General features: G+C 41.8%; 1 protein-coding gene across 2 annotated transcripts in view; it reads right to left on the bottom strand.

The window, feature by feature from the left end:
* TENM4 (teneurin transmembrane protein 4) overlaps positions 1 to 25,595 on the bottom strand; it is a 1,707,472-nt gene that overhangs the window by 75,694 nt on the left and 1,606,183 nt on the right. For both annotated transcript variants that reach the window (XM_069070949.1, XM_069070950.1), the window contains 3 exons: positions 17,505 to 17,772; positions 13,280 to 13,423; positions 8,070 to 8,319 (listed from right to left, as the gene is read on the bottom strand). In XM_069070949.1, the coding sequence (XP_068927050.1) occupies positions 8,070 to 8,319; positions 13,280 to 13,423; positions 17,505 to 17,772 (662 nt within the window). The remainder of the gene's footprint in view (positions 1 to 8,069; positions 8,320 to 13,279; positions 13,424 to 17,504; positions 17,773 to 25,595) is intronic.

A 25,595-nucleotide genomic window follows, 5' to 3' on the forward strand; every position in this document is an offset into this window, starting at 1 on the left:
TATATATATATATATATATATATATATATATATATATATATATATATTTGGCTCACCTGGTGATGAGCCCCTTTCCAAGAGGCTAGTCCTCAGATCACTGATATATCATTGGACCCATGCACCAAACCTTTCCTATAAGGGTGGAGTTGTCAGACCTTGAACTCCACAGGTCCAGCCTTTGAGAAGGCAGGATCATCTTTAGAGACCTAGATAGAGATCTCTAGTGGAAGCTGTCTCCTACAGTAGGAGCTTAATAAATGTTTGCTTCTCAGGTACATAAAAGAATGAATGAAAAGTGTTTCTGGGTCTCCAGAGGCACACCTTCCTTGTGGTTGCCTGGTCATGATGTTGGTGAATTTGGAAGCTATGTAAATTCTTTTGGGATACCCAGTAAGGCTTGGTGAAGGAGCTTGATTATGCCCAAGATAAGCAGTTTCCATTTATCCCTTTCACATAGACATGAGAGAGCAGTAACTTCCCAGTGACTTATGGAAAGTTATTAGGAAGGAAGGAGACCACTCTCCTCTTCCATGTGAATGCAATCTGCCACTTGGAAGGATGATGGGAATTATTCTTGTGTCCTCAGGATAAAGTCCATCAGAATACCAAGTTAGTAGTGAAGGAACCCCGGTCTAATATTAAATTCATATCATGTATGAAATCTGGAAAGGGCCTTAGAACATAGAACATCAGAGTTAGGAGGTTCTGTAGAATGCAGAATGTTAGTATGCTGAACACAGAATGTCAGAGCTGGAATGAACACTGAAACAGGGGATGTCAGTGCTGAGAGGGACCTCACAACAGAGAATGTTAAGACTACGGAATACAGAACACAGCATATTAATAAATCTGGAAGAGATGTTATCCCAAGTTTTACATTTTCAAGATTAGGAAACTGAAGGAATTAAGGAGAAGGGGATTTGTATAAGGGGTAGGATCTAGTCCGTAATGGAGCTGAGAGCAGAATCTGGGCCTCTAGACTTCCAGGCCAGTGGTCTTTGCCTAAACCACACTTGAAGAATGACAATGAACTTTATGGATACTTTATGTTTTAAGCCATCCATATGTGTGTGAGGATGGGGAGATTGGGAAACTGAAATGAATAAATACTTGGCAGAAGGCAGATGAGATCTGGCAATGACGGGAGATGGTAGTGGGTTGACATTCCTCCAAGTGTATATGATTGGGTCAAAATCTGCAGCTGGATAACGAGTGTGCTCTGCCTGTAACAAAGGTCCACCTTGGGAACTACCTCCTTTAGGAGACTTATTTGGTTGGCCTATTAAACTATGCCCTTGCTGGTAAACAATCAGGCTACAGAACAGCTGTCTCCCAGGCTTCCCAATTCCAGGCACATGGGTTGCCCACAAATGTGCCAACATCCCAACGCCTGCTGGCCTTTGGATTCTGGCCATGGCTGCTGAGATCTCAATTTCCTCCCCTGGAAGTCATTAAAATAGCTGGGCTCTCTTATCAAGATGATCTTACTTTTAGTATGGCCTGCCCTTTATCTAGAGGACAATGAAACCCACGGCATTAACATTTCTATGCAAAAGTGTTCAGGATTTAAAAAAAATCCCATCCCTACACACACCTTTGTCCCCTCAATCTGTCATGTTCCACAGCCAATTAAACATTACCCACTTCTCTCTGAAAACACACTGAAGGGAGTTGGGCCAGTCCCATCTCCTGATTTGTGACTTCCACTGGCTCCCAGTGGCTGATTACCCTCCATCAGGCTTAATCTACAGGCTTAACACTGGTTATTGAGTCATCTGGAAATGGCACCTGTGGCTTACCATACGACAACATGCAGCAAGGCAGGGAGAGGAGGGAAACATTCCCCTGGTTGGCTTACCTATGTCTGAAATCTTTATTTCTGACAGAAGACAGGAATGCAGGAAATAGAAGAAAGAATGAAGTGTTAGAAGCTGGGATAGAAGCATTATTAGCAGACTGAAAACTTGACAGCAATGATACCGGGAGGTGCGATAATAAATAAAGATTTAGCAGCTGGGACATTGATATATTTCAGATTGGATATGACTTGTCAGTGGGCTCCCTTACAAGCTGCTACACATCGCAGAGGACGGAAGATTTTACCTGTTTTGAGTCGCTCGGTGAGAGGAAGGATAGCTCAGGCAGCTGACACATCCTGGCCCTTTAACAAGGGTTACATGGGGATTGGAAAGTTTCTCTTGAATAATTACTTAGAAATATATATGTGTCTATATGTCCATATGCAGAGAATTAGATGCATAGATGCATATATTTCTTTATATCTCTATGTAGATATATAGACACACATATAAAATACCCTCCTTCCTCCTATTGAAATTCTTCCCATCTTTCAAGGCCCAGCCCAGGTACCACCCCCTCCAGGAAGTCACCCTTGATTCCCTCCCCCTTCCCCAGTCCACATGGAGTAATTTCCTCTATCTCAAATTGCTATTGTCACTTTGGGTGTCTCCTTTGTGTTCCTTTACATTATTATTATCTTGCATTTCTATTTTGTATTATAGCCGTCTGTATATATGTCTTATCTCTACTACCACCATCAATCTCAATCTTCCTGCCCCCAATAGACAATAAAAGTTCTTCGATTTGACTGGAATACAGGAATAAAAGAAGATGAAGCTGGAGAGGATGGATGATGCTAGTGTGTAGAGTCTTGAATTCTAGGAAGAGGAGTTTAAAAAATATAACTGGAAGACAATTGGGAGCCATTGAATATTTTTGAGCAGGAGTGATTTTTCTGATGGTGATTTGAAGCTTGAATTTCAGGAAAGTTAAGAGGCAGCAAGACCTGTTAGGAGGCTCCTGCAATAATCCAAGTGAATGGAAATGAGGGCCTGAATTAGGGAGGTGGAATGGGAGAAGAGGGGGTGGATGTGTGAGACCCTATTTATCTCCGTATTCCCTATGGTGAACTGCATGGCTCTCTGCACATAACAGGATCTCAGCGAATGTTTGCTGAGAGTGCACGTGTGACTGATGTGTCTACATTATCATATGTTCCTATTCCAAGGGTCTGTGCTACCATGGGCAGGGATTCTCCCTCCCCTGATGCACTACAATCACTCAACGCCACGGCAGACAGTCTTCTGCTGGAAAAAAATCTTCTTCTGGCTAATCTTTTGACATACAGATACAGATGAAAGCATATATAACCTTGCAAATAGTTTTCAACAATGATTCGGCCTAACAAAATGCAAGTGATGCTGCCATAATTGTACTGTAATTTCATTAACTGATACTTTCTCTGGATCATGCTTCCTTTCCTATAGTCTCATGCAGTGACAAGACCACCCTCCTATAGAGAGATAGCCTTTTCACAAGCTTTCATAAAAGCAGTCACATTTAGTCCTGACTTTAAGCCTATTATCTCATTTAATATCCACAATAGCCCTTGGAGAGAGGGGCAGTGGGGGAGGATCATTCCTGCTTTACCAGATTGGGAAACTGGTAGCTTGGGAAATTAAGTACATAGGCCAAGGCCACAAAGGGAGATCATGCAAATGTTTTTCTACTAATTCAGTTTGATTCAATTTTACAAACATTTATTAAGCAGCTACTCTGTGCTAGGCATTGGTTATGCAAAGACAAAAGCAAATGTTCCCTGCCCTAAAGGAGGTTATGTTCTGTTGCAGGGGGTACAGAAAACATTTACAGAAAATTACAGCACAGGGTAGGGAGTGATAAGGGGCATCTAGTACGGGGCCTGGAGTCAGGAAGACTCATCTTTCTGAATTCAAATCCAGCCTCAGACACTGACTAGCTGTGTGACCCTGGGCAAGTCACTTCACCCTGTTTGCCTCAGTTTCCTCATCTGTAAAATGAGCTGGAGAAGAAAATGGAAAACTACTTCAGTACGAAAGGAAACCCCAAATGGGATCATGAAGAGTCAGATATGACTGAAATGACTGAACAACAAGAAGGAGTGATGGTGGCAGAAGAGTTATCAGACAAAGGACTCTTGGGCTTTTTGGAGGAGGGAGATTTGCTTTTAGCTAGGAAGAGGAGGGGAAGCTAGCCAGAAGAGGCAGAAGGGTCTCAAGAGGAGATGAAGAGGGAGTATCTTACACGCATGAGAGACAGCCTGTGGGAATGCAGGGAGGTGAGAGAGATGATGTTCTGAATTCAGCTGGTTGGTCCAGTTTGGCTGGAACATATGGTTCAGTGAAGGAGAATAATGGAAAAGATTCAAACTCGCGTTTCCTGGCTCCAAGTACGACCTTCATTGCACTAACCCGCCCTTTAGAGGATCAAATGAAATAATGGACTAGAAAGTACTTTCACACCGAAAAGTGCTTCAGGAATGTAAGCTGTTCTTACTGTTATGGGAGGGGTCTTCTGAGCACTTACAGCATCATTAGATCTTAGATTCAGAGCTGGAAGAGGTCACTGAGTCCAACCTTCCCATTTCAGAGATGGAAAAAGTGAGGTAGGTCCAGGTAATCTGTCTGGGACCACACAAATTGTATGCATCTGAGGCAGGGTTCTAACTGCTAGTACTCTCTCCATGACCTCATGCTTCCTTTCCTGAATCTCATATCCTCCACACCTCTCTCTGCCTAAATATCACTAATAGACTGGGCAATGTATGGGTACCATTCAAATTCAATTCAATTCAACAAATATTTATTTGGTAGCTATGGTGTGTATAGCTCTGTGCCCAGGGCTGAGAGAGTAACGACATTTTAGATGAGATGGGTTCCCTCAAGAATCTTACAATCTAGTAGAGGGGATAAGACAACAAGAGACAATTATGATACTCAAAATTACATTGAGATTATTGAGCTGCAAGGAGAAGGACAAGTGAAGTCTGAGGGGAAAGGTCATTACTGACCAGGAGAAACGTGGAGGGCTTCTTAGAAGAGGTGGAATTTGTTTGGTACTTTAAAGGATGGGCAGAACTTCAGCAGGAAAAGAGGTAGAGGGAAGGCCTTCTGGTCCTCGGGAACAGTTGTAAGCAAAGATGTCAACTGCAGCAGAGTTGACGTGTGGGCTCTGCTGGTGGAGACTGTTGGAAGCAAATTTTGGTGGGGAAAGCTTTCTGAAAGTCCTCGTTTGTCTCACTCTATACTTTTCAGGAGGACAGGGAGAAAGGTATGTGTTTAATCACACTGTCATCTCCCCAAAGCATTAAAACCACCCTTCATTTATGGAATAGAAGGGGTCTTAGCAACCTTCTAAATTTAATCCCCTCAATTTACTAAAGAAGGAAAAGCATCCCAGAGAAGGGAAGGGTCATTCTCAAGGTTCCACAATAACTAAGTGATGGGAACTGAACCCAAGTTCTGATGAGCCCCCAAGTCATAGTATCATAGGATTTGGAGCTGGGAAGGGGAGTTAGAGACTGTCTGGGTTAGCATCTTCATTTTATGGATTTGAAAACTGAGACAGTCCTTAATAAGTGCTTATTTATTGACTGAATAATTAAGTGACTTTCCCTTGGTCAAAGAGACAATAATTGCAAATTGTTGCAATGAGAAGGACGCTGGGTTTAGAATCAGAGGACCTAGGCTAAAATATGGCTTCTATCTCTTTTGTGTTTCCTGGAGTAAGTCTCTTCCCCTCTTTGGGCCTGTTTCCTTGTCTGTTCATTTTTACAGAGCACTTTAAGGTTTGAGAAGAACTTTACAAATATCAGCCCATTTAATCCTCACAACAACCCTGGGAGAGTGGTGCTGTTATCATCCTTGTTTTACAGGTGAGGAAACTGAGGTAGACAGAGAAGTGACTTCAGGTAACACAGCTGGTATCTGAGGCTAATCTGAACTCCGGTCTTCCTGATTCCAGGCCCAGCCCTCTATCCACTGCACCACCTAGCTACCTTCCATGTAGAAATCTAAATCGATGACATCATAAATTAGAGAATGGCATTCAAATCTGATGCTATTTCTATTACATCCTAAGTTCTTTCTTACCCGCCTTTACCCCATGCCTTTTAGTCCATCCCTTAGAGAGACTTTCAAGATTAAAGTTCATGGTCATGGGATTGTTTCTTAACAGAAACCATGAAAGTGGGATTAAGGAAGGAAAAGAGGCTTAATTAGGGGAAAGCTACATCTAGAGGGAATAGGTAATGAATGTATTTAACAATGGAGACTCTGGGTCTCTGAGCTATCTCTCCCTGGAACCCAGGCCTGGAATAAGGGTCATGGTTGTGACTGTGGTGGGGGATGCCAAGGTACCTTGTGTGCCCTGGATTGTGGTGGTACATACATGTTAGCTGTAATATCCACAGCATCTGCAAGGCTTTCTTTTTGGGACACCGAGGACATTATTTAGCTCAAGGACCTCAAAAGCTGGTGGTAACAGGTACTGTTTTCCCAGTGAAGGAGGGAAGGGGGAGGGGAAAGGAATAAGCATTTAAATTGTGCCAACTGTATACCAGGCACTGTTCTAAGTGCCTAACAAATGTTATCTCATTTGGCCTTCACAACAACCCTGCAAGGAAGGTGCTACTATTACCCCCATTTTACAGTTGAGGAAACTGAGGACAAGAAGTAAAGGGGCTTTCCCAGGGTTACATGGCTGATAGCATCTAAGACTGGATTTGAATTCAGGTCTTTGTGACTCTAGGCTCACTGGGCTATCTAGCTGCTCAGTGAAAAAGAAATTCCTTAGGTTATAGGATTTAGCGTTGGAAAGGAATGTTTTGTATAACCCCTTCATTTGGGGGTAGAGAGCCAGACCTGGGATTCTATGAATGTGGAGAACTCCATCCACTAAAAGAATAGCACCTCATTAATAATTATGTCTTACAGACTTGTCCTAGGCACTTACAAATGGGACAATTTGTCTGTGGTCACACAACTCATATGTGCCGGGAGCAAGACTCGAACCCAGGGCTTTTCTTGACTAAGGTTAACCCACTATACTGTCTACTACATCATGCTATCTTCATTTCACAGAAATATATGTATATAAATACATATATATATACATACACACATATATATGAGATACATATGTGATATGTATCTGTATATATACTCATAGAATTTCTAGAGAAGAAATGATTTATCCAGGGTCACATGGGGGCAAGTTGCAGAGCCAGAATCCTGATCCCAAGCTTCTGACTCCAAATCCAGTGGGAGTCACGATGGCCTGACTACGCCATGAGCTTCGTGAGGGCAGGGACTGTGTATTAGTTAAATGTTGCTTGCTTCCTTAGTATCCAGAATAGTCTCTAGACATGGTAGATACTCGATACATGTTTGTTGAAATGAATTAAATGTCGAGGAGGTGTCTGTTTCTGTGTTCGCGTATCTGTCACATTCACATACCTGTTTTCCTGACTGGACTATCAGCTTGATGAAGGCAAGGATCTATCTAAAATTGCGTATCTCCCCTGGTAACAAGCACAGTCCTATGCAACAGTTGTCACTTCATAAATGTTTATTGAATCATGTTGAATGTTGTAGAGTTTAAGGGCATCTGGGAGGTGCTCAGGTATATAACTTTTCTTTGTGAGGGCCTAGACTAGAATCTGGTACTTTGTCATTTGTCATCCCTTTGTCATTGTTTTCTCAGCATCTGTCGATGCCTGGCACATAGTAGGTACCCGAATAAAGGCTCCCTAAATACAAATGGATGAATGAAGGATAAGTAATGAATATATGAGGAGGAAAGACATCTATAATTTGCTCTTTAGGGATTGAAGTCAACTGGCACCAACATTTTAACATCTCCACGGCTTCCATAATCCCCTTCTTTTAACCCTCTGTAAAACAGCTCTTCTTACTGAATATCTGATCTAACATCAAAGGATTAAAAAAAAGACTTCTGCCTTGTCTTGACCTGCAAGGACCCTTCCTGTGTCCAAAGGTTGGTTGGTAGGATTGAGAAAGTGCCTTAGGGAGGGAACTCTCAGCTGGGGTAGAACTCAGCCTCATTTGCTCTGCTCCATTTGTAGTGGGATATCTGGACCACAGAGGCCCCATCCCAGACTGCCTCGCTCATGCCTCAATGCCACCTTGGAGTCCCAGTGGCTCATTCCACCTGGGCCCTAGCAGAACAGGGAAAACATTACAAGAAAGTTATGGCCAGTGAGAGACTACCTTAACTCCAGGATGTTGGTGACATTGCCAGAGGGGAAGATCCTCCGAATGTAGTTGAAGTCACCAACGTAGAGGCTCCCGTCTGAGCCGCATGCAAGGGCCACTGGAGCCAGAAGCTTGTTGCCATCGGCAAGGCCATTACAACTGGGACAGGAAATGCTTCTTCTCCGTCCATTACCCATGATGCTCCCAATGACAGGAGGCTGTTGGGATACAAACTGGTTTTCTCCATTGCCTTTATGTAGAATACCTAGGGCAAAGACAAGGAAAGAAAAATGTAAGTTGGGATGAAGAAGTGTATTTTTTTTCCCTAAGGATAAGGCACAAACACTCTGTTATTTAGTGAAGTCTCCCATCCTGAGATTTAGAGCTGGAAGGGTCTGTAAAGATGATCCGATCTGACTTTCTAAGTTTACAAAGCCTAGGCACTTAGAGAGGAGAAATACTTGGTCCAAGGTCACACAGGTAATAAACAACAGATCTGGGACCTGAACCCAGGCCTTCTTACAAAAATCCAGGGAGTTTTCTACTAAACTAAACTATTTGGTTTCTGTTAAACATAAAATTTTAGAAACAGATAATGGCTAGCCATGCTGATTTGTCAATTTAATTTGCCAATTAAAAAAAGAACCTTAAAAGTTAACTTAAAAATTCATCTGAGAAAGTGACGAAAATTTTACATCCTTCTGAGAAATGAACAAATGGAAGCAGAGATTTAGTCAACAAGTGCCATTTCCTCTCTGATCCTCTTTGTTTCCTTAATTCCTAATTCCTTTTGGTTTTCTTAATTCAATCCAGTTTAGTTCAGTTCAGGATGATGCTACCTAACTATTGGTAAAGGTCCTCAGTCCATCCAGCCTCCACTCACAGTATCTTTCTTGCTTCTATCTTCGTTGCTCTTTCTCTGGTTTTGTTGAATTGTTTTTCTTTGTTACAAAACAGGGTTCCTTAGGTAGTGATGGTGATGATGAAGGCATATATCAAACATTTCTATGCACAAACAGATAAATTCTTCTGTGATTTATCTGAGAGTTCCTGAATAAATAAATTTATTTGAGAGCTCCTGAATAAATAAAAGACAGTAAATTCAGGACAGTGAGCTCCCTGAGGGCAGTGTAAGCACAAGCAAGGTGGGATTTCTGTTGTTTTCCTTTTGGAGTTCAGTTTCCCAGGCTCAGGCTAAATTGTAAACATCTGAAGGATGAATCTCCTTTGAACCTTGATAATTCACAGCTGTGCTAAGTCATGTAGGCTCTGAGCCAATCAGGAGCCGAGTCTTTATTACATATTCTGGGAGGCTGGCATTTTGCTTTGAGGGTTCGCTCATGAGAAGGATCTTTTGATTCTCTGGACCAGACTCTGAGTAGCCATTTGTTAAGAGCCCCCTGACTACTCAGATATTGGTGTTCTCCCACTCTGAGGGTGTATGTAGGTGGTTGTATTACTTTGTTCATACAGTTGGAGCCCTGTCTGTTGAATCTCTGTGCTAATTTCTCTGCTTGTATTCTCTACTTACCTGAAATTAAAGTAAGATTGTTGACCCCCTTTAAAGTTATCTTTCCTCTAGAAAAGCAGATCAAAGAACCTGTGCTCGCAGGCTATCCTGGGTGTGCTATTGTGCTTGCTTTTAAAGGCAGGCACAGTTTTTTGCCTTTCTCTGTATCTCCAAAGCTTAGTACAGTGCTTGGCGCATTTCACATAATGTGAATTATATGAATATAATATGAATTATAAATGTGAATGGGCCTTTCATAAATGTTGTCTGACTGACAGCAATTTACAGGATTAAGCTAGATAGGCCAAAAAGCAAGATGATATACTTCTAAAAAATTATAGGGACAGCTAGGTGGTACCCCTGTAACCAGCACCAGCCCTGGGGTCAGGAGGACCTGAGTACAAATATGACTTCAAACACTTACTAGATGTATGATCCTGGGCCAATCACTAACCTCATTTGCCTCCCTCCACAAAAAGCCCCCAAAACAAAACCAAAATTACACTAAGACACAATGGGAAGATGTTCATAATTGACTGGGTTTTAGTGCTATATGGTCTATTTTTTTCAAAGCTTCATATGTTAAAAGGGATATGGAGAAATATCATGGTGCTGATTGTGTCAAGTACTAGAATGATCCAGGACATCCTTAACGAGATCCAGAGCCATGAAGAGTTTGTTTGAGCAATCTAGCCAAGAAAAACCAAGTAGCCAATGAATGCCTCTCACCAAGATCATGAAGTATAGTTTGATGGGGAGTTCATTGAGTTAATTATACACATCTTGGAGGGGACTGTTGAAGACCAGTTAGTTAGGCTTAGAATTGGAAAAGAAGAGAAGAGTCTACTGTTTAGAACCTGGTAAAAATGTTTAGAAATTTCAATAATACTAAACATCTTGTTGCTGCAAAAGCCTATATTTTCAATTCCAATATTCTCACAGTGATACTACATTACTGTGAAACAAAGATCAGCTTTTCAGTTGAACCAAAAAGCAATGGTAAGATGCACACAAATATAAAGAGCTCATGACTGAAGATAACTGAAAGGCAAGATGTGGTGTAAAATCACAATTACAGTACCCACGGCATCTAGGACTGGAAAAGGAAGTCGGCCAAAGATGAAGGATGACGTAGAGATAATGCTGGTGTGCCAGCAGTACCCATATAATTTCACAAGACCCAAAGGAATGATTCTAGTAGGTCTATACTCCATGGGAGATTTGAGAAAATGCAAGGAAAAGAATCCCAGGGGATGAAAAGGCATGGAAATGTTGAGGGAACAGTGACCAGTACTTTTCCATTTTTAAAAAAGAATGGAAGAAGTTCACTTAAATTTCAGAAAGAGATAATGCCAGGGAGGGTGAGATACAGAAACAGGTTTCCTAGGGAGGTTATGAAAGCACCATCTGTAGAGAGCTTAAAAAAATTGGACTGACAACCATCTGTGTTGGATATGTATCCTTTCCTCAGCTTATAGACAAGGGTCTAAATTAGATGCCTGGAAAGCCACCTGTCAGTGATGCAGAAGCTAGTATTCTTGCTTAGGGTGGAAACTTGGACCAAAAGAACCATCATATTCCTTTAAACCTGATGACTCTACAAAGCACTATTTGGAACAATGAGATTGTTAATTATAGTGATAAATCTCACCTTTTCTTTTATATATGGACAAAAAAAGATACATATCTACTTATTGGGAAATTTTTTATGAGTGAATTTATGCCTCATTCTTCTTAACTAATGTGACTGTTTCAATCTAAAGAACATCTTACATACCTAGAGATCTTTGCTAGATTTTCAGTGTTTTTAGAACATGGCAAAGCTCTCGAAAATCTGATATCAAAGTCAAGGCAACAATAATTTATCAAGTGTCTTCTATTTGTGTACTGTTTGAGAAACTTGAGAGACAATGACAAAAAAAACAAAATCACTCCTGCCGTCAATGAACTTCCATTCTCCATCCCTAAACAGCCAACCTTGGGTGACCAATTTCTTCCTCTGATTCAATTTTACATAGACATTTGTTGTGTTTTTAAAAATGAACATACATGAAGAAGATATGGGGAGAATTGGAACACTAATGCATTATTGGTGGAGTTGTTAACTGATCCAACTACTGGAGAGCATTTGGAACTGTGCCCAAAGGGCTATAAATGTACATACCCATTGATCCAAGAATACCACTTCTGGGTCTGTATCCCAGAGAAATCATAAAAGAGGAAAAAGACCCAAGTGTACAAAAATATTTATAGCAGTTCTTTTTGTGGTGGCAAAGAATTGGAAATTGAGGGGATGCCCATCAACTGGGGGATGGCTGAACAAGTTTTGTGGCATATGAATGTAATGGAATATTATTGTGCTATAAGAAATGATGAGCAGGCAGATTTCAGAAAAACCTGAAACGACTTATTGTGAACTGATGCTGAGTGAAGTGAGCAGAACCAGGAGAATATTGTACACAGTAACAACAAAGTTTTGTGATAATCTACTATGAGAGACTTAGCTCTTCTCAGCAATACAATGATCTAAGACAATTCCAAAAGACTTGTGATGGAAAATGCTATTCGCATCCAGAGAAAAAACCATGAAGCCTGAATGCAGATCGAAACGTACTATTTTCACCTTTTTCTTTCTTTTCTCATGGTTTTTCCTTTTTGTTCTGATTCTTCTTTCACAACATGACTAATGTAGAAATATATTTAATATGATTGTACATATGTAGCCTATGTCAGATTGTATGCCATCTTGGGGTGGGGAAGGGGAGAGAGAGAGGGAGAAAAATTTACAAATTAAAATCTTCTAAAAGTGAATGTTGAAAACTATCTTTACATGTAATTGGAAAAAACTAAAACATTATTAACTGTGGGGAAAATAAAGTCACCAACAATCTCTAAAATATAAATAAAATGAACATACAATCCTAAATGCTGAGCCCAGGGCCACGTCCAGAGTAGGTTTTAAATAAAGATTTTCAGGGTGAATAACTATTTCTAGGGTAATTTTTCTTGTTCTGTAACAGGCATTTATTTCATGAATGAATAAGAAGGGCTATAGGAAAATCTCCGCTTTCTCCCCAAATGCAAGATTGCTGCTTGGTTGACTTTTCATAGAAAAGCTTTTATTAGAAGTAGAAAGGGAAGTAGAACATAAAACATCAGATGAGAGAATGTTAGAGAGAGAGGGAAAGGAAATCAAAAGCATTTATATAGTGCTTACTATGTGTCAGGGGCCGTGCTAATTGCTTTTACAAATATAATCTCATTTGATCTTTAGGGCTGGAAATAAATTCGTTAGGAGCAACCTGGGACTTGAGAAAGCTGAGTGACTTGTCCCAGGTCACAATGCCAGTTGGTGGCCTAGTTGAGAACAAAGGGAAATGCTTTGTATGCATACTGGCTATGTTCCTGACCTATACCTGTCTCTTATTCTTAAACAACAACCACCACTACTATAACCACTAGCACCACCACCACCACCAGTTACCACCAGTACCAAAAAAAATTGATACACCTCTCTTTATTATTATGGCCAATAGATTGTTTTTCTTCATTTAAAACTGCCCACATGGAGCTCACTACAGAAATGTAGGTTACGATAAATTATTTGCCAACAGCAGCGTCCTTCTCAAGTGGAGACTGGATTATTTACAGAGCCTGGTGACCAAGCGCTGGTCCCTGCGGCCCTGGCTGCGTGGCCTTCTGCTGAGTCACTCACCGCTCTGGATGTTGAGGGCGTGATGCTTGTCCAAGGTCCATCCTCCCAGTTTGGAAGCATCAATCTCATAGCCCTGAAGTACTGCGGTCCTCTTCTCCCATAAGATCAAGTCTGGGCAGGATTCATATTCATACCCGACAGAAACTGGGGAATGGATGAAAAGACAGAAACAGAAAACAGATGAGTGATGAAACAGCATCCTTCCCTTAAAAAATGCATATTTGGCATCCTGAGTGTGAGGAGGTTTATTACATCAAGAGCTCTGCAGTCAGGATGCCCCGATTCAGGTCCACCTTTGACACTTATTAGCTGTGTTGCACTGACCAAGTCACAGACTCTCTGGTCCTCAGTTTCCTCATTTGTAAAATGAAGGATTTGGGTTAGATGTCTTCTTCATTATGGGAAGGAGTGAATGCCATTTAAAAACCAAGGTTATTAATGTATTATTTGAACAGTGTTAACACAATATGAAGGAAAGGCCCTGTCTCTAGAATCCTTGTGGTCCCCTGTGGAACACCTACCTCTGCCACACTCACAAGTGTGAGAAAGTCACTAAACAGAGCTAACCTTCAGTCTCCTCGAGTACAAGATGAAGACAGTGATATTTCTACCCCTCACTGGGGTTGTTATAACAGAGTTGAGATGATGACATGATGACATGATGACGCTAACATTTAGGTAGTACCTACTATGTGCCGTGCCCTGTGCTAAACGAGGATCTTATTTGATCCTCATGACAACCCTGAGAGGTAGTTGCTATTATTATCCCATTCAACAGTTGAGGAAACTGAGGCAAACAGAAGTTAAGTGACTTGACCAGGATTATACAGTTAGTAAGTGCCTGAGGTTGGATTTGAATTCAGGTCTTTCTGACTCCAGGTCCAGTACTCTATCTGCTGTGCTACCTAGGTGGGGTAGTAGATAATATGAAATATTAACCAATGTTACTCTTTGCTCTATCTTTTTGGAACAACCAGGAAAGGAGGTAGGCCAGTGCTGGCCTGATGTAATAGGAAACATTACAAGAAACAGGGGAAACCCAGCAGCACACTGGGCAGTGGTTAGAAACCGGAAACACAGAGAGGCCTGGTTTGAATCCTGCCCAAAATACTTATTAGCAATGTAACCCTGGGCAATTCCTTTAATGTTTCTGGGCCTCAGTGTCCTCCTCTGTAAAATGGGAAGGAGAATCCTGAACATGAAGACTTCTAAAGTTCCTTGCCACTATAAATCTATGATTCTATATAAACAGAAAAATATGGATAAAAATCTCACAGGACAAGAAGGTAAGCATGGGTTATGATCTGGAGCAAGGGAAGGAGTGTCTACACTGATGAGCTCATAGGTCTGCTAAAATATAGTTTAACGATAACAACAACAGCTAACTTTGGTTTAGTTCTTTGAGGTTTAAAAAGCACTTCATACATGTTAACTCACTGGAGCCTTACAACAACCTTGTGAGTCAGGGACTATCATTATCCCCATTTTACAGATGAGGAAATTGAGGCTCAGTGTAGTTAAGTGACTTGCCAAGGGTCACACAACTAAGGAATATCTGAGACAGATTTCAAACTCCTGTCTCCCTGACTCCAAGTCCACTGCGCCACCTGGTTGCCTGGTGAGATTTCTTCTGTATCTTGCTGGGAATCAGGCCTTCATACCACTGTCACATCCTGCACTCTCTTCACCATGTGTCTTCATGGGAACCCTCCATCTTCCCCCATTAGAACGTAAGCTCTTTTGAGGACAGGCACTGCCTTATTTGTTCTTATTTGTATCCTTAGCATTTAACACAGTGCCAGACATAAGCACTTAATAAGTGCCATATGTATATGTGCGTATGTGTGTTTATGTATGTATGTATGTATCCATCCATCCATCCATCTATCTATCTACATCTCCAGTTCCTTGAGCAAATCCTCATATGGCATGGTCTCAAGGCCCTGGCCTTCACCACTCTGGTTGCTCTCCTCTGGATGCTTTCTCTAGGTGATCAATGTCCTTCTTAAACTGTGGTACCCAGAATTACACAAAAAAACCTCTCCTTCCTTCTCCTTCCCTCCCTCCCTAGCTTCTTTCTTTCTCTCTCCCTCACTTCCTCTTTTCTCCCCTTATTTCCATACAATTTTTCTTAAGTTAAAGTAAGTCCTTCTTCAGGATTTCATCATGCTTGAGAGGTAGCCTAAAACTCCCAAATTCTATGTAAGTTGACTGAGAGCTCTGCCAGGTCCAGTCTAGCTGGAAAGAATTCAAGTATGGGTCTGATGACAGACCACGCATCTGGCATCCAAAGGCCGAGAGCCTCTCAACATTCAAAGAACTTCACCACCAGAAGGCTGGCCGTCAGCTTGTGAATTTTTCAGTAAGAGACATTTCAAAGAGTTCATATTAAGGCATGAAAGGGTTGTCATTGGTACTGTCAGGAGGACAATCCTGACTGATGAAATCACAGATCTCTGAAGAATGTTATCCAGCTCCAAGTTAGATTAGTCATAGGGCTTATCTAGGAGACCTAAAGTCTCCTTCTAGCTCCAAGATTCAACAACGATAATTATAGTGATAATAGGAATAATAACAACAGCAGTGGGTGCATTGAAACAGAGCTTTATGGTTAGTGGTGATTCTCACATACATTCTAACATTTAATCCTTGATTCTCTCTGAGGTTGCCTTCCGTTTATACTGTATATAAATTGTATGTATGAGTTATTTGCGTGTTGTCTCTCTCATTAGAACATATGTGCCTGGAGGGCAGGGATCATACTTTCTTTTTTTCTTCAGTACTAAGTGCCTGGAATACAGTAAGTGCTTAATAAATGCCATTAACTACTGGTTGATCCACAATGTATTTACAATGTATCTCAAAGTTTCATAGTCCTAGTACTTATTTATTTATTTGGAGGGCAACTGGGTTTAAAGTAACTTGCCCAAGGTCACATGGCTAGGTTTTTGGTTTGTGTGTGTTAAGTGTCTGAGGCCGGATCTGAACTCAGGTCCTCCTGACTCCAGGGCCAGCACTTTACTCACTGTGCCACTGAGCTGCCCCAGTCCTAGTATTTATAATCCCCTTTTTCCAAATGAGGCAGCGGGTACTCAAAGAGGTCATACTGATAGGTCCAGCAAGGGAAACCAGAGCTTCTGGTCACAATGTTCTTTCCTCCCTCTCCAGGCTGCATTCCTCACCCATCTTCTCAAGATTTCTCTTCCATGCCACAGAAACCTCCACCCTGGAACTTCACTCCACACTGGGGCTAGTTCTCACCATTTCTGCACCTTCCCTGTGACTGGCTGGTCCCTCCTGGACCGTCCATTTTAAGGAGGATGGGCAGGCTGACTGTGTCTTTGTTCCTCTCTAGGCTTCACTTCTGAACTTTCTCTACCAGTCCCCATGACAAGTACCTTCATCCCTCTCCCACTTTTGGCTCCTTTTAGGTTTTATTTCCCCCATTAGAATGTAAGATCCTCCAGGGCAGGGACTGTCTGTCTGTCTTTCTGTTTGTTTTTATACTCCCAGTTCTAGGCACATAAATACTTACTGACTTGACCCACTTCTTCCATTATACTATACTGCCTGAAGTAAAATTACCTGACTTCAGACTGTGAGCTCCTTGAAAGCAGGGATTATCTTTTACCTTTCTTTAAATCATCAGTACTCAGAATGGTGCCAATCACATTGAATGTTTGATGATTGACTCTGTTGCTTTGTGGTAAAACTGAGACTTTTAACATAAAAATGTGAAAAACAATGTAAGATCATAATGGATGAGTAAGAGACTCTTAAAATCATAGGGGCATAGGGTGTTAGAGTTGGAAGATACCTAAGAGATCATCCTCATCCAGGGGTGGGGAACGTGAGGCCACAAGGCCAGATATGGCCTTCTAGGTCCTCAGGTGTGGCCTTTTGACTGAGTCCAAGTTGCACAGAACAAATCCTTTTATTAAGGGTATTTGTTCTGTGAAGTTTGGATTCAGTCAAAAGGCCGCACTTGATGACTTAGTGGGTCACAGGTTCCTTACCCCATCCTAGTCCAAATAACTGCTTCTACACATATACATTACTTGTGAGTTCATTATTTAGCCCTATTTGACTGAAGAAGAAATGAGGATCAAACATAAGTGACTTGCCCAAGTGAGGTGAGTATTGGAGTGGTAGGAAGAGGAAGGATGAGCAAAGAAGGAAGGGCAGCAGACAGTCTAGTACATGCCCTCTCCTACAGGCAGCTTACCAAAGGCTTCTGAGAGGCCAAACACCTTCTGGTTGTAGACATCGGTCTTGTCCCAGATGAAATAGTAGGAGAGGTCCGGGGCAGCAGCGAACCACTTCCTGAAAAGACGTCCTTCCACCGCTACCATGAGATGGACCTTCATGAGATTGAAGGGGATAGTGGGGTGGGTGAGGCTGATCTTCAGGACAGACTTGTAGCCAGGCGTCCGGCTGCTCAGGTAGCTTAACTTCATGCTACAGCCCGCGATGCTGATCTCCTCCTGCAGAGCCTGGAGAACAATAGGAAGAAGGATTAAAAGAGGAGAAGCTGGAAGCATATAAGAGAGGAGATCAAGGAAACCCAGCATGGATAAGGACCTGGGCTATCCAGTGAAGTAAGTGGTTCGACCCTCTCCGATCTCTAAATCCTGTGCTCCTGGTGACCCAGGAGAAGAACTCAGGTCTTCTGATTCCTCATTCCCTGCACCAACCACTAAGCCTTATTGCCTTACAGTCTTAACAAAAACAACAGTTTTTGGCTTCTCTAGTAAACAAAAAATTTCTCAGAAAAGAATGTGAAACCCAACTGCCCAGAAGTGTCTGACCAGAAACTGCTATTATTGTAGAATCAACTATCTTCCAGCTGGAAGAAGCCTCAGGCAAAATACCCTGGTCTCCACCTCACAGATGAAGTAACTGAAGCCCAATTTAATACACTTCCAATAGAATGTAAGCTCCTAGAGGGCAGGCAGAGATTCTGTATCCTCAGAGCTCAACACAGCGCACAGTTAAAATGCTATAGAATTTCTGCCACATCATTCACATAAAATAGTACCAGGACTCAGTATAACAAACCACTTAGAGTCAGTGGTCAACCTGCTACCCTTGGGTTCCATCACTTTACAGACAACATCTCTTCAGGAAATTATGCTGTCAATAACACTAACTTTAAGTAGACTGTACACCACTGGTTATTTGGTTTGGATGTCGTCTTGCTTTCTCCAGTTACTGACCTTGCTTCTAGAAGTGAAGCCCAAGGAAACAAGGAAGAGGCCTCAGTGATCATCTAGTCATAGGACCATAGATTTTAAGACCCTGGAGTTCACCAAGTCCAGCTCCCTCATTTTACAGATGAGGAGATTGAGGCTCAGAGAAAGATAGTGACTTGCCCAGAGTAACACCAAAAGAGGCAATTTGGTGGTACAGTGGATAGAGACCTACACTTGGAGTCAGGAAGACCTGAATTCAGATCCTGCCTTAGGAATTTATTAGCTATATGATCCTAGAAGAGGCATTTAAGTGCTCTCAGATTCAGTTTTCTCATCTGTGAAATGGGGGTAATAATAGCACCTATCTCCCAGGTTTATTTTGAGGATCAAGTGATCTAATAGACATAAAAGCACTCAGCAAACCTTAAAGCACTATATATATATATATATATATATATATATATATATATATATCTGTTATAATTTTCACGGTCATTATTATTATTGTAATTCAATTCAGTAAACATATATTAAGGCCCTACTGTCTTCCAGGTACTTTGCTAAGTGCTGGGGATACAAAAAGAGGGAAAAGTCAACTCCTGCCCTCAGGGAGTTTATACTACTAGTAGTGGTAGTAGCAGTAGTAGTAGTAGTAGTGGTGGTGGTGGTGGTGGTGGTGGTGGCAGCAGTAGTAGCAGAAGCTGTAGCAGTAGTAGTGTGGTAATAGTAATAGTAGTAGTAGTAGTTAGCAGTAAGTAGTAGTAGTAGTAGTAGTAGTAGTAGTAGTAGTAGTAGTAGTAGTAGTAGTAGTAGTAGCAGCAGCAGAAGCAGTAGTAGTAAGTAAGCAGCAGAGCAGAAATTTCAACCCTGGGTGTTTTGACTCCAAGCTCAAAGTTTTAGCCTAATGCCTCAGAGTAAATGTGCATAGATTGTGCTGGTATTTATTTAACTTAAATATCCCAAACTGAAAATCTAATTTAGGAAGATCTTAGAAGCTAATCATTTCCCCCATCCTGTTCACTTAAACATCTTTGGGCTGCCCACTGCATTCAGGCAATAAGCAACTTCTCCAGGCCGATGCAGTCATCTGTTAAAGCAGCGGTGCCCCTCTCAGGTCCCTTGAGTCAGGCACTTAATCCAGTTGCGTGTTTCACAGGAAATTACAAAGGATCAGATTTAGAGCTGGGAGTGACCTTGGAAGTAATTTATTCCAATCCTCTCATTTTACTCATGAGGAAACTGAGGTCTGGAGAAGTTACCCCACTGGTCTACTAAAAGAACAATGGATGTGGATATCAGGACACTCAGGTTCAAGTTCTGGGTCTGACGCTTTTTTGTTGGGTGATCCTGAGCCTATCAATTTAACTTCTAAATTTCTTTATTTGTACAATGAAGAACCTGAACTAGTTGTTCTCTATAGTCTGATCCTGTGAAAAGTCAGAGTTAACAGGGTATGAGACATTAGCCAAGTATGTCTAGATATCTGATACTATGAGAACTCCCTGGGCACTGCCCTTAGAACCTAGGAGAGAGGGCAAGGTCTTCCATGTGGACGATCCACCAGCTGATCGAGCCAATGTCAAGGTGACGCTTAGTGTTAAAGTTAGTCCTGAGCTATGAAACTATTTAAGAGGAATACCGTGACCAAATTCTGCAGTCTTCTAGCTGTGCAGTACAATGCTACAATGTGTTTTTTGAACTAGACATGAGTAAAAATAAATACAATGGATATTGAGACCTTAAAAATAAAGATTTCCATCAGTTCTTCCAAGATGGAAATTTCAGATTAATGTGAGGATGCCAGCACTTGTTTGAGTAACTGAACTTTTGGCGGTTTGCTGCTCTGAGCTCAGTTCTAAGGAGGGAATGCTAAATCATGGTAGGCTTAATGCAGACATTGCAAGGATGGTGGTGATCCTTCCCTTGCAGTTATACAAGAATAGCACCTGCATTCAATTCCATTTATTAAAAAACAAACTACCATGAGCTGGGCACTGGGCTAGGCATGAAAGAGAGATAATTCCTTTTTTTTTTCCTGAAGGGCAATTGGAGTTAAGTGACTTGCCCAAGGTCACACAGCTATTTTTTTGTGTTAAGTGTCTGAGGTTGAATTTGAACTCAGGTCCTCCTGACTCCAGGGCTGGTGCTCTATTCACTGTGCCACCTAGTCATCCTAAAGACAGATAATTCCTAAATCAGTTCCTGCTCTCAGGGAGCTTTCATGTGGATTTAAGCTCAGTGATTTCACAGATAAGCATTCATAAAGCCAACAGGGTAGAAATAAAATGCCTCTCATTCTCATCCTAGGCATTCCACAGCCCTAGCCTGATCATCAATATTCAGGGACCTCCACAATCTGGAGCCACCAGAATTTTCCAGCTTTTTCTTTTATTACTCTGTGTTCTAGTCAAACTGACTGTACTACTCACTGTCTCATGGATGTTGGCTAGGTCACTTGATCTCTCTAGGACTCAGTTTCCCCCTTTGTAAAATGAAATATTTGGCCTAGATGAGACTGGGGTTTTATACTCTTGATCTAGCATCTATGGGCCCTCAAGGAGTCTGGGGATAAATTTTAAGTAGGGGGGAAGGCAGACTGTGAACTTGGATACAAAAAAATTTATATGTTTATTTTTTACTAATCTCTACCTGAAATTTAGCCCTCCCTTCAATGACTTAAAAACATGATTCTGAGAAAGGGTCCATAGGTTTTACCAGTCTGCTAGAAGAGCCCATGACACACAAAAAGATGAAAAAACCCTTCTACTATATGATCCCTCAGGTCTTAGAGCTCCTGATCTTTGATTTTATGTCCTTCATTTCCTGCCTCCGTGCTTTTGCTATGCCTGGCTCACCTCCAACTCGATCTACTGACACTGAAGTCATCTTCTTAAGGTTTGGCTCAAACCCTATCTTCTCTGTGGCATCTTACCTGACCTCCCTACTGGATGTGATGTTTTCCTCTATCTAATCTCAAAGTAATTTCTAATTCTTTTATGTACTTATCCATCCATTCACTCTTTCATTCATTTATTGATCTTCCTTGAGCAAGTAAGTCACTTACACCACCTGAGTCTCAGTTTCTTTGTCTGTGAAATAAGAATAACATTCATTGCTCTCCTGAACTTGGGATTATTATGAAAGACACATGCTGTACACAGTAAAGAACTATATTGTTGTTGTTCTGTCATTTCAGTCGTGTCTGACTCTTTGGGGCCCTGTTTGGGGTTTTCTTGGCAAAGATTCTTTGGTTTGCCACTTCCTTCTCCAGCTGATTTTACAGATGAGGAAATGGAGACAAACAGGGTCGAGTGACTTGCCCAGGGTCACACAGCTAGTAAGTGTCTGAAACTTGATTTGAACTCAGGTCTTTGTGACTTCAGGTCCAATATTCTATCTGCTCTGCCACTTAGCTGCCCAAAGCACCATATAAATGTGAGCAATTATTATTTTTGTGAGGAGCGCCTTCCTCATCCCTAGCAATCTTCAAGGAGAGTCTGGCTGATCATTTTGGAGGGACATTAGGGAGAGGATTCCTCCTCAGGAAACTCTGAGGCTCCTTCCGTGTTGGAGTCTCTGATTCATGCAAAAAGAAAAGAGAAGGAAGGCAGATACATGCTCTCCTAGGCACGTGGCAGGAATCATCAATGCTTTCATTAATTACTATTATTCTAAGAGCATTTACTATGGACTTACTGGGTACAAAGCCTTCTGCTGCGGAAGATACAAGAATGAAATAAGATGCAACCATTGCCTTGAAAGAGATCACAGTCAGTAGAGGGAAACTGCACAGTCTACTGAAGGGACAGACAGTCATCTTATTCTAGTCTGTGTGACATATGCTTATGAAATTTGGAGGCTGGGACTGCGTGTGAATCAGAACTCACCTTTCTATTGTACTCCATGTTTTATAAAGTACTCACTACAGAACAATCCTGTGAGGTAGGCACTGAAAAGATTTTATCCTCATTTCATAGAGGAGGAAACTGAGGGTCAGAGAAAATAAATAATGGTAATGATGATAGAATAGCGACTATTTATATAGCACTTACTAGGTGCCAAGTCCTGTGCTGAGAGCTTTAAAAATATTATCTCCTTTGATCCTGAGAGGTAGGTGCTATTATTACCCTCATTTTACAGCTAAGGAAACTGGGGCAAACAGAAGTGTAGTGACTTGCTCAGGGTAACACAGTTAGTAAGTATCTAGGGCCAGATCTGAATTCAAGTCTTCCTCTTTTTTTCTTTTCGCATCTGGGGTTAAGGGACTTGCCCAGGGTCACACAACTACTAAGTGTCTGAGGCCAAATTTGAACTCAGATCCTCCTGACTCCAGGCCTGATGCTCTATCCACTGTACCACCTAGCTGCCCTAACTTGTCCACAGTTCCTTCCACTGTAGGAAGTGGAACCAAGACTCAAACCCAGGCATTTCCCATTCTTACGTTCCCTGTTTTTTCACCTCACCAAGATGTCTCTAGACAGCTTAGTGGTGCAATGGATACAGTGTTGGGCCTGGAGTCAGGAAGACCTAAATTCAAATCTGCTGTGTGACCCTGGGCAAGTCACTTAACCCTGTTTGCCTCAGTTTCCTCATCTGTAAAGTGAGCTGGAGAAGGAAACAGCAAACCACCCTAGTGTCTTTGCCAAGAAAACCCCAAACAAGGCCAGGAAGAGTCAGACATGATTGAAAAACGACTAGAAAACAGCATGATTCAGTCTCTGCTCAGGATCCCAAACTGGGCTTCATATATAGTAGGTGCTTAAAAAAGATTTTTCGAATGAATGAATGGACTTAAGAGAAAGCAATCCTTCCACGTGCCAGCTCTTCCAAGCAGCCCGAGGTTCGACAGCTGGGTGAATCACCGTGTAAGAGCATCATCCCACTGCTCTCATAAATATTTACTTTCTCTAATGTACCCTTTTCAATTTACATCTCTTGGTGCTTGCAAAGGGTGAGAAATGATAGGACTGGGAAAACTCTAGAATTTATTTTAATATATTTTATGAGCCTAGCAACAAGCGAGGCTAAGAACGGGGTTCAGGCAGCCCCCAGCTGCTTAGCTTTGTAGGGGGGAAGCAGTGGGGGAGGATGGGGTGCTCTTTTAACCTAATGTAGCTGAAAGTCCCAACCACTGGGAAAAGATAGGCTTGTGTAACAACTGTCTGAACACTCTTGGCAATAGCAGATTCAGGCCTGGGTAACAAATTACCGCTCGCTGGCATGATCTGTCTCTATTGACTTCCATCTCCTAAGAAAGGTCAGCCTGATAGTACAGACTAGAAGGAGATACGTGCTGAATACTTTAAATGGGAGGGAGCTTGGAACCTGGGGGGAGCTCCATGATTTCAAAATGGCTCCATTCTCCTCTTGGACGCTGTCATCTGGATCAATGCGACACGGCACATACAGAGAAATGTGTTTGCTTAGTGGGGCATAAAATAGACACGCATAAATGTATAAAGGCAACGCTCTGTGAACCCGGGCAATCCATTAACATGCGTGTTGTCAGGGGGTTGATTTGGCAGGTTAGAGGAGCACAGGCAGATTTCTCGTTAGGCTCCTGCTCCTCCACCCCCCACGTCTCCCAGGTCGCCGTGCCTGCCATCAGAATCAGGACTGGGGACAGCAGTGCTCTTAAGAAGAAATTCAACAAGTCTGAGGTTTGCTGGATGAAGGAATTCTGATTTCGGCCAATTCCCATGTATCCTTTAGAAGGGAGGGAATGTCTTAACTAAACTCTGTGCCTCCCCCCAGGGCCCAGCACAGATCCCTGTGCTTAGTATATGTTTACTGAAGTGAATTAAATGGAATCTTCAATTATTTCCTTTCAAAGCTACCGACTTGGGGCAAGGAAATTCCTATTTCCCATGCAATTTTCAGATGAAGAGCAAGAGACAGAATCACAAAATTTCTATAATAATAGAATATCAGAGTCAGGATAATAACAACTAACATCAGCATAGAGCTTTAAATTGTGCAAATCACTTTATATACATTATATCATTTTAAATTTTGTAACAGCCCCATTATATAGATGGGCTATCCCTTGACTCACTTATTAAAGAGGTCTATTCACTGAATGGGCAATTCCTCACTCAAAGTGAGAACCGGAAAAGACCTTAGCCTAAAAGGATCAGTGTCTCCCATTGCATCCTGGGCCATCTCTAGTCATCCTAATGAATATCTGGCCACTGGACCCAGATGGTTCTGGAGGAGAAAGTGAGTCTGGTGACCTTGCACAGACTTCCCTCACTCAAATCAAAGTCAACTACAAGTCATGGCATCATCTCCCTGATGTCATGGTAACAACAACAAAGTATAGATGGAGCTCTGTCCATGATCACATGACTTGTGAAAGTCTCAGGTAAGAGACTTGATATCACGTCCAGAATTCTGCCCACTACATCATACCGCCCCTTTGAGGGACCTCAGAGACTGCTGAGACCAACCTGTAATCCAAGAATCCCATCTCCATCTCCAACCCAATAAGTGGTCGTGCAGCTTCTGCCTGATCCCTCTAATGAAGGGGTATCAGTTATTCCCAAGGCAGGTGACTTTACTTTTGGATAGCTCTAATTTTGGGGGAGTTATTTTTAAAAATTACATCAAATCCCAATCTAAAGCCTGCTTACATCTCTGAAACTGGCAAATGATTTACATTGGGTCTTGGTTTATTGTTTTATTGATTGTCCAGACTTAAGAAAGTGGTGGGAGAAAATGTTAATAATAGGGGGTGGCTAGGTGGCACAGTGAGTTAAGCGCTGGCCCGGAGTCAGGAGCACCCAAGTTCGGTTTCAGCCTCAGACACTTAAAACCCACACAAAAAAACTAAGTTACTTAACCCCAATTGCCCTCCAAAAGGCAAAAAAATGTTAATAACGAATATTAAACTAAAAAGAGTTGTTAATATATTCCCCTACCCTTGCAAAGCTGGTTGTTAAATATTTACCAGTACACCCTTGCATGGTCCCCAAAGTCCCATGACATTCTAGTTCCCCTCCTCTGGACCTGCATTGGTCAATATTCTTTCCCTCCCATTTAAAAGAACCTCATCATTTTGGTTTTTTCAACACTCACTTTTATAAGATTTTGAATTCTAAATTTTTTTCTCTCCCTCCCTTCTT

Source organism: Petaurus breviceps, unplaced genomic scaffold (assembly GCF_028583685.1).
Source record: "Petaurus breviceps papuanus isolate PSGF00001 unplaced genomic scaffold, PetGlider_PUasm1.0 90823, whole genome shotgun sequence".
NCBI classification, from domain to species: Eukaryota; Metazoa; Chordata; class Mammalia; order Diprotodontia; family Petauridae; genus Petaurus; species Petaurus breviceps.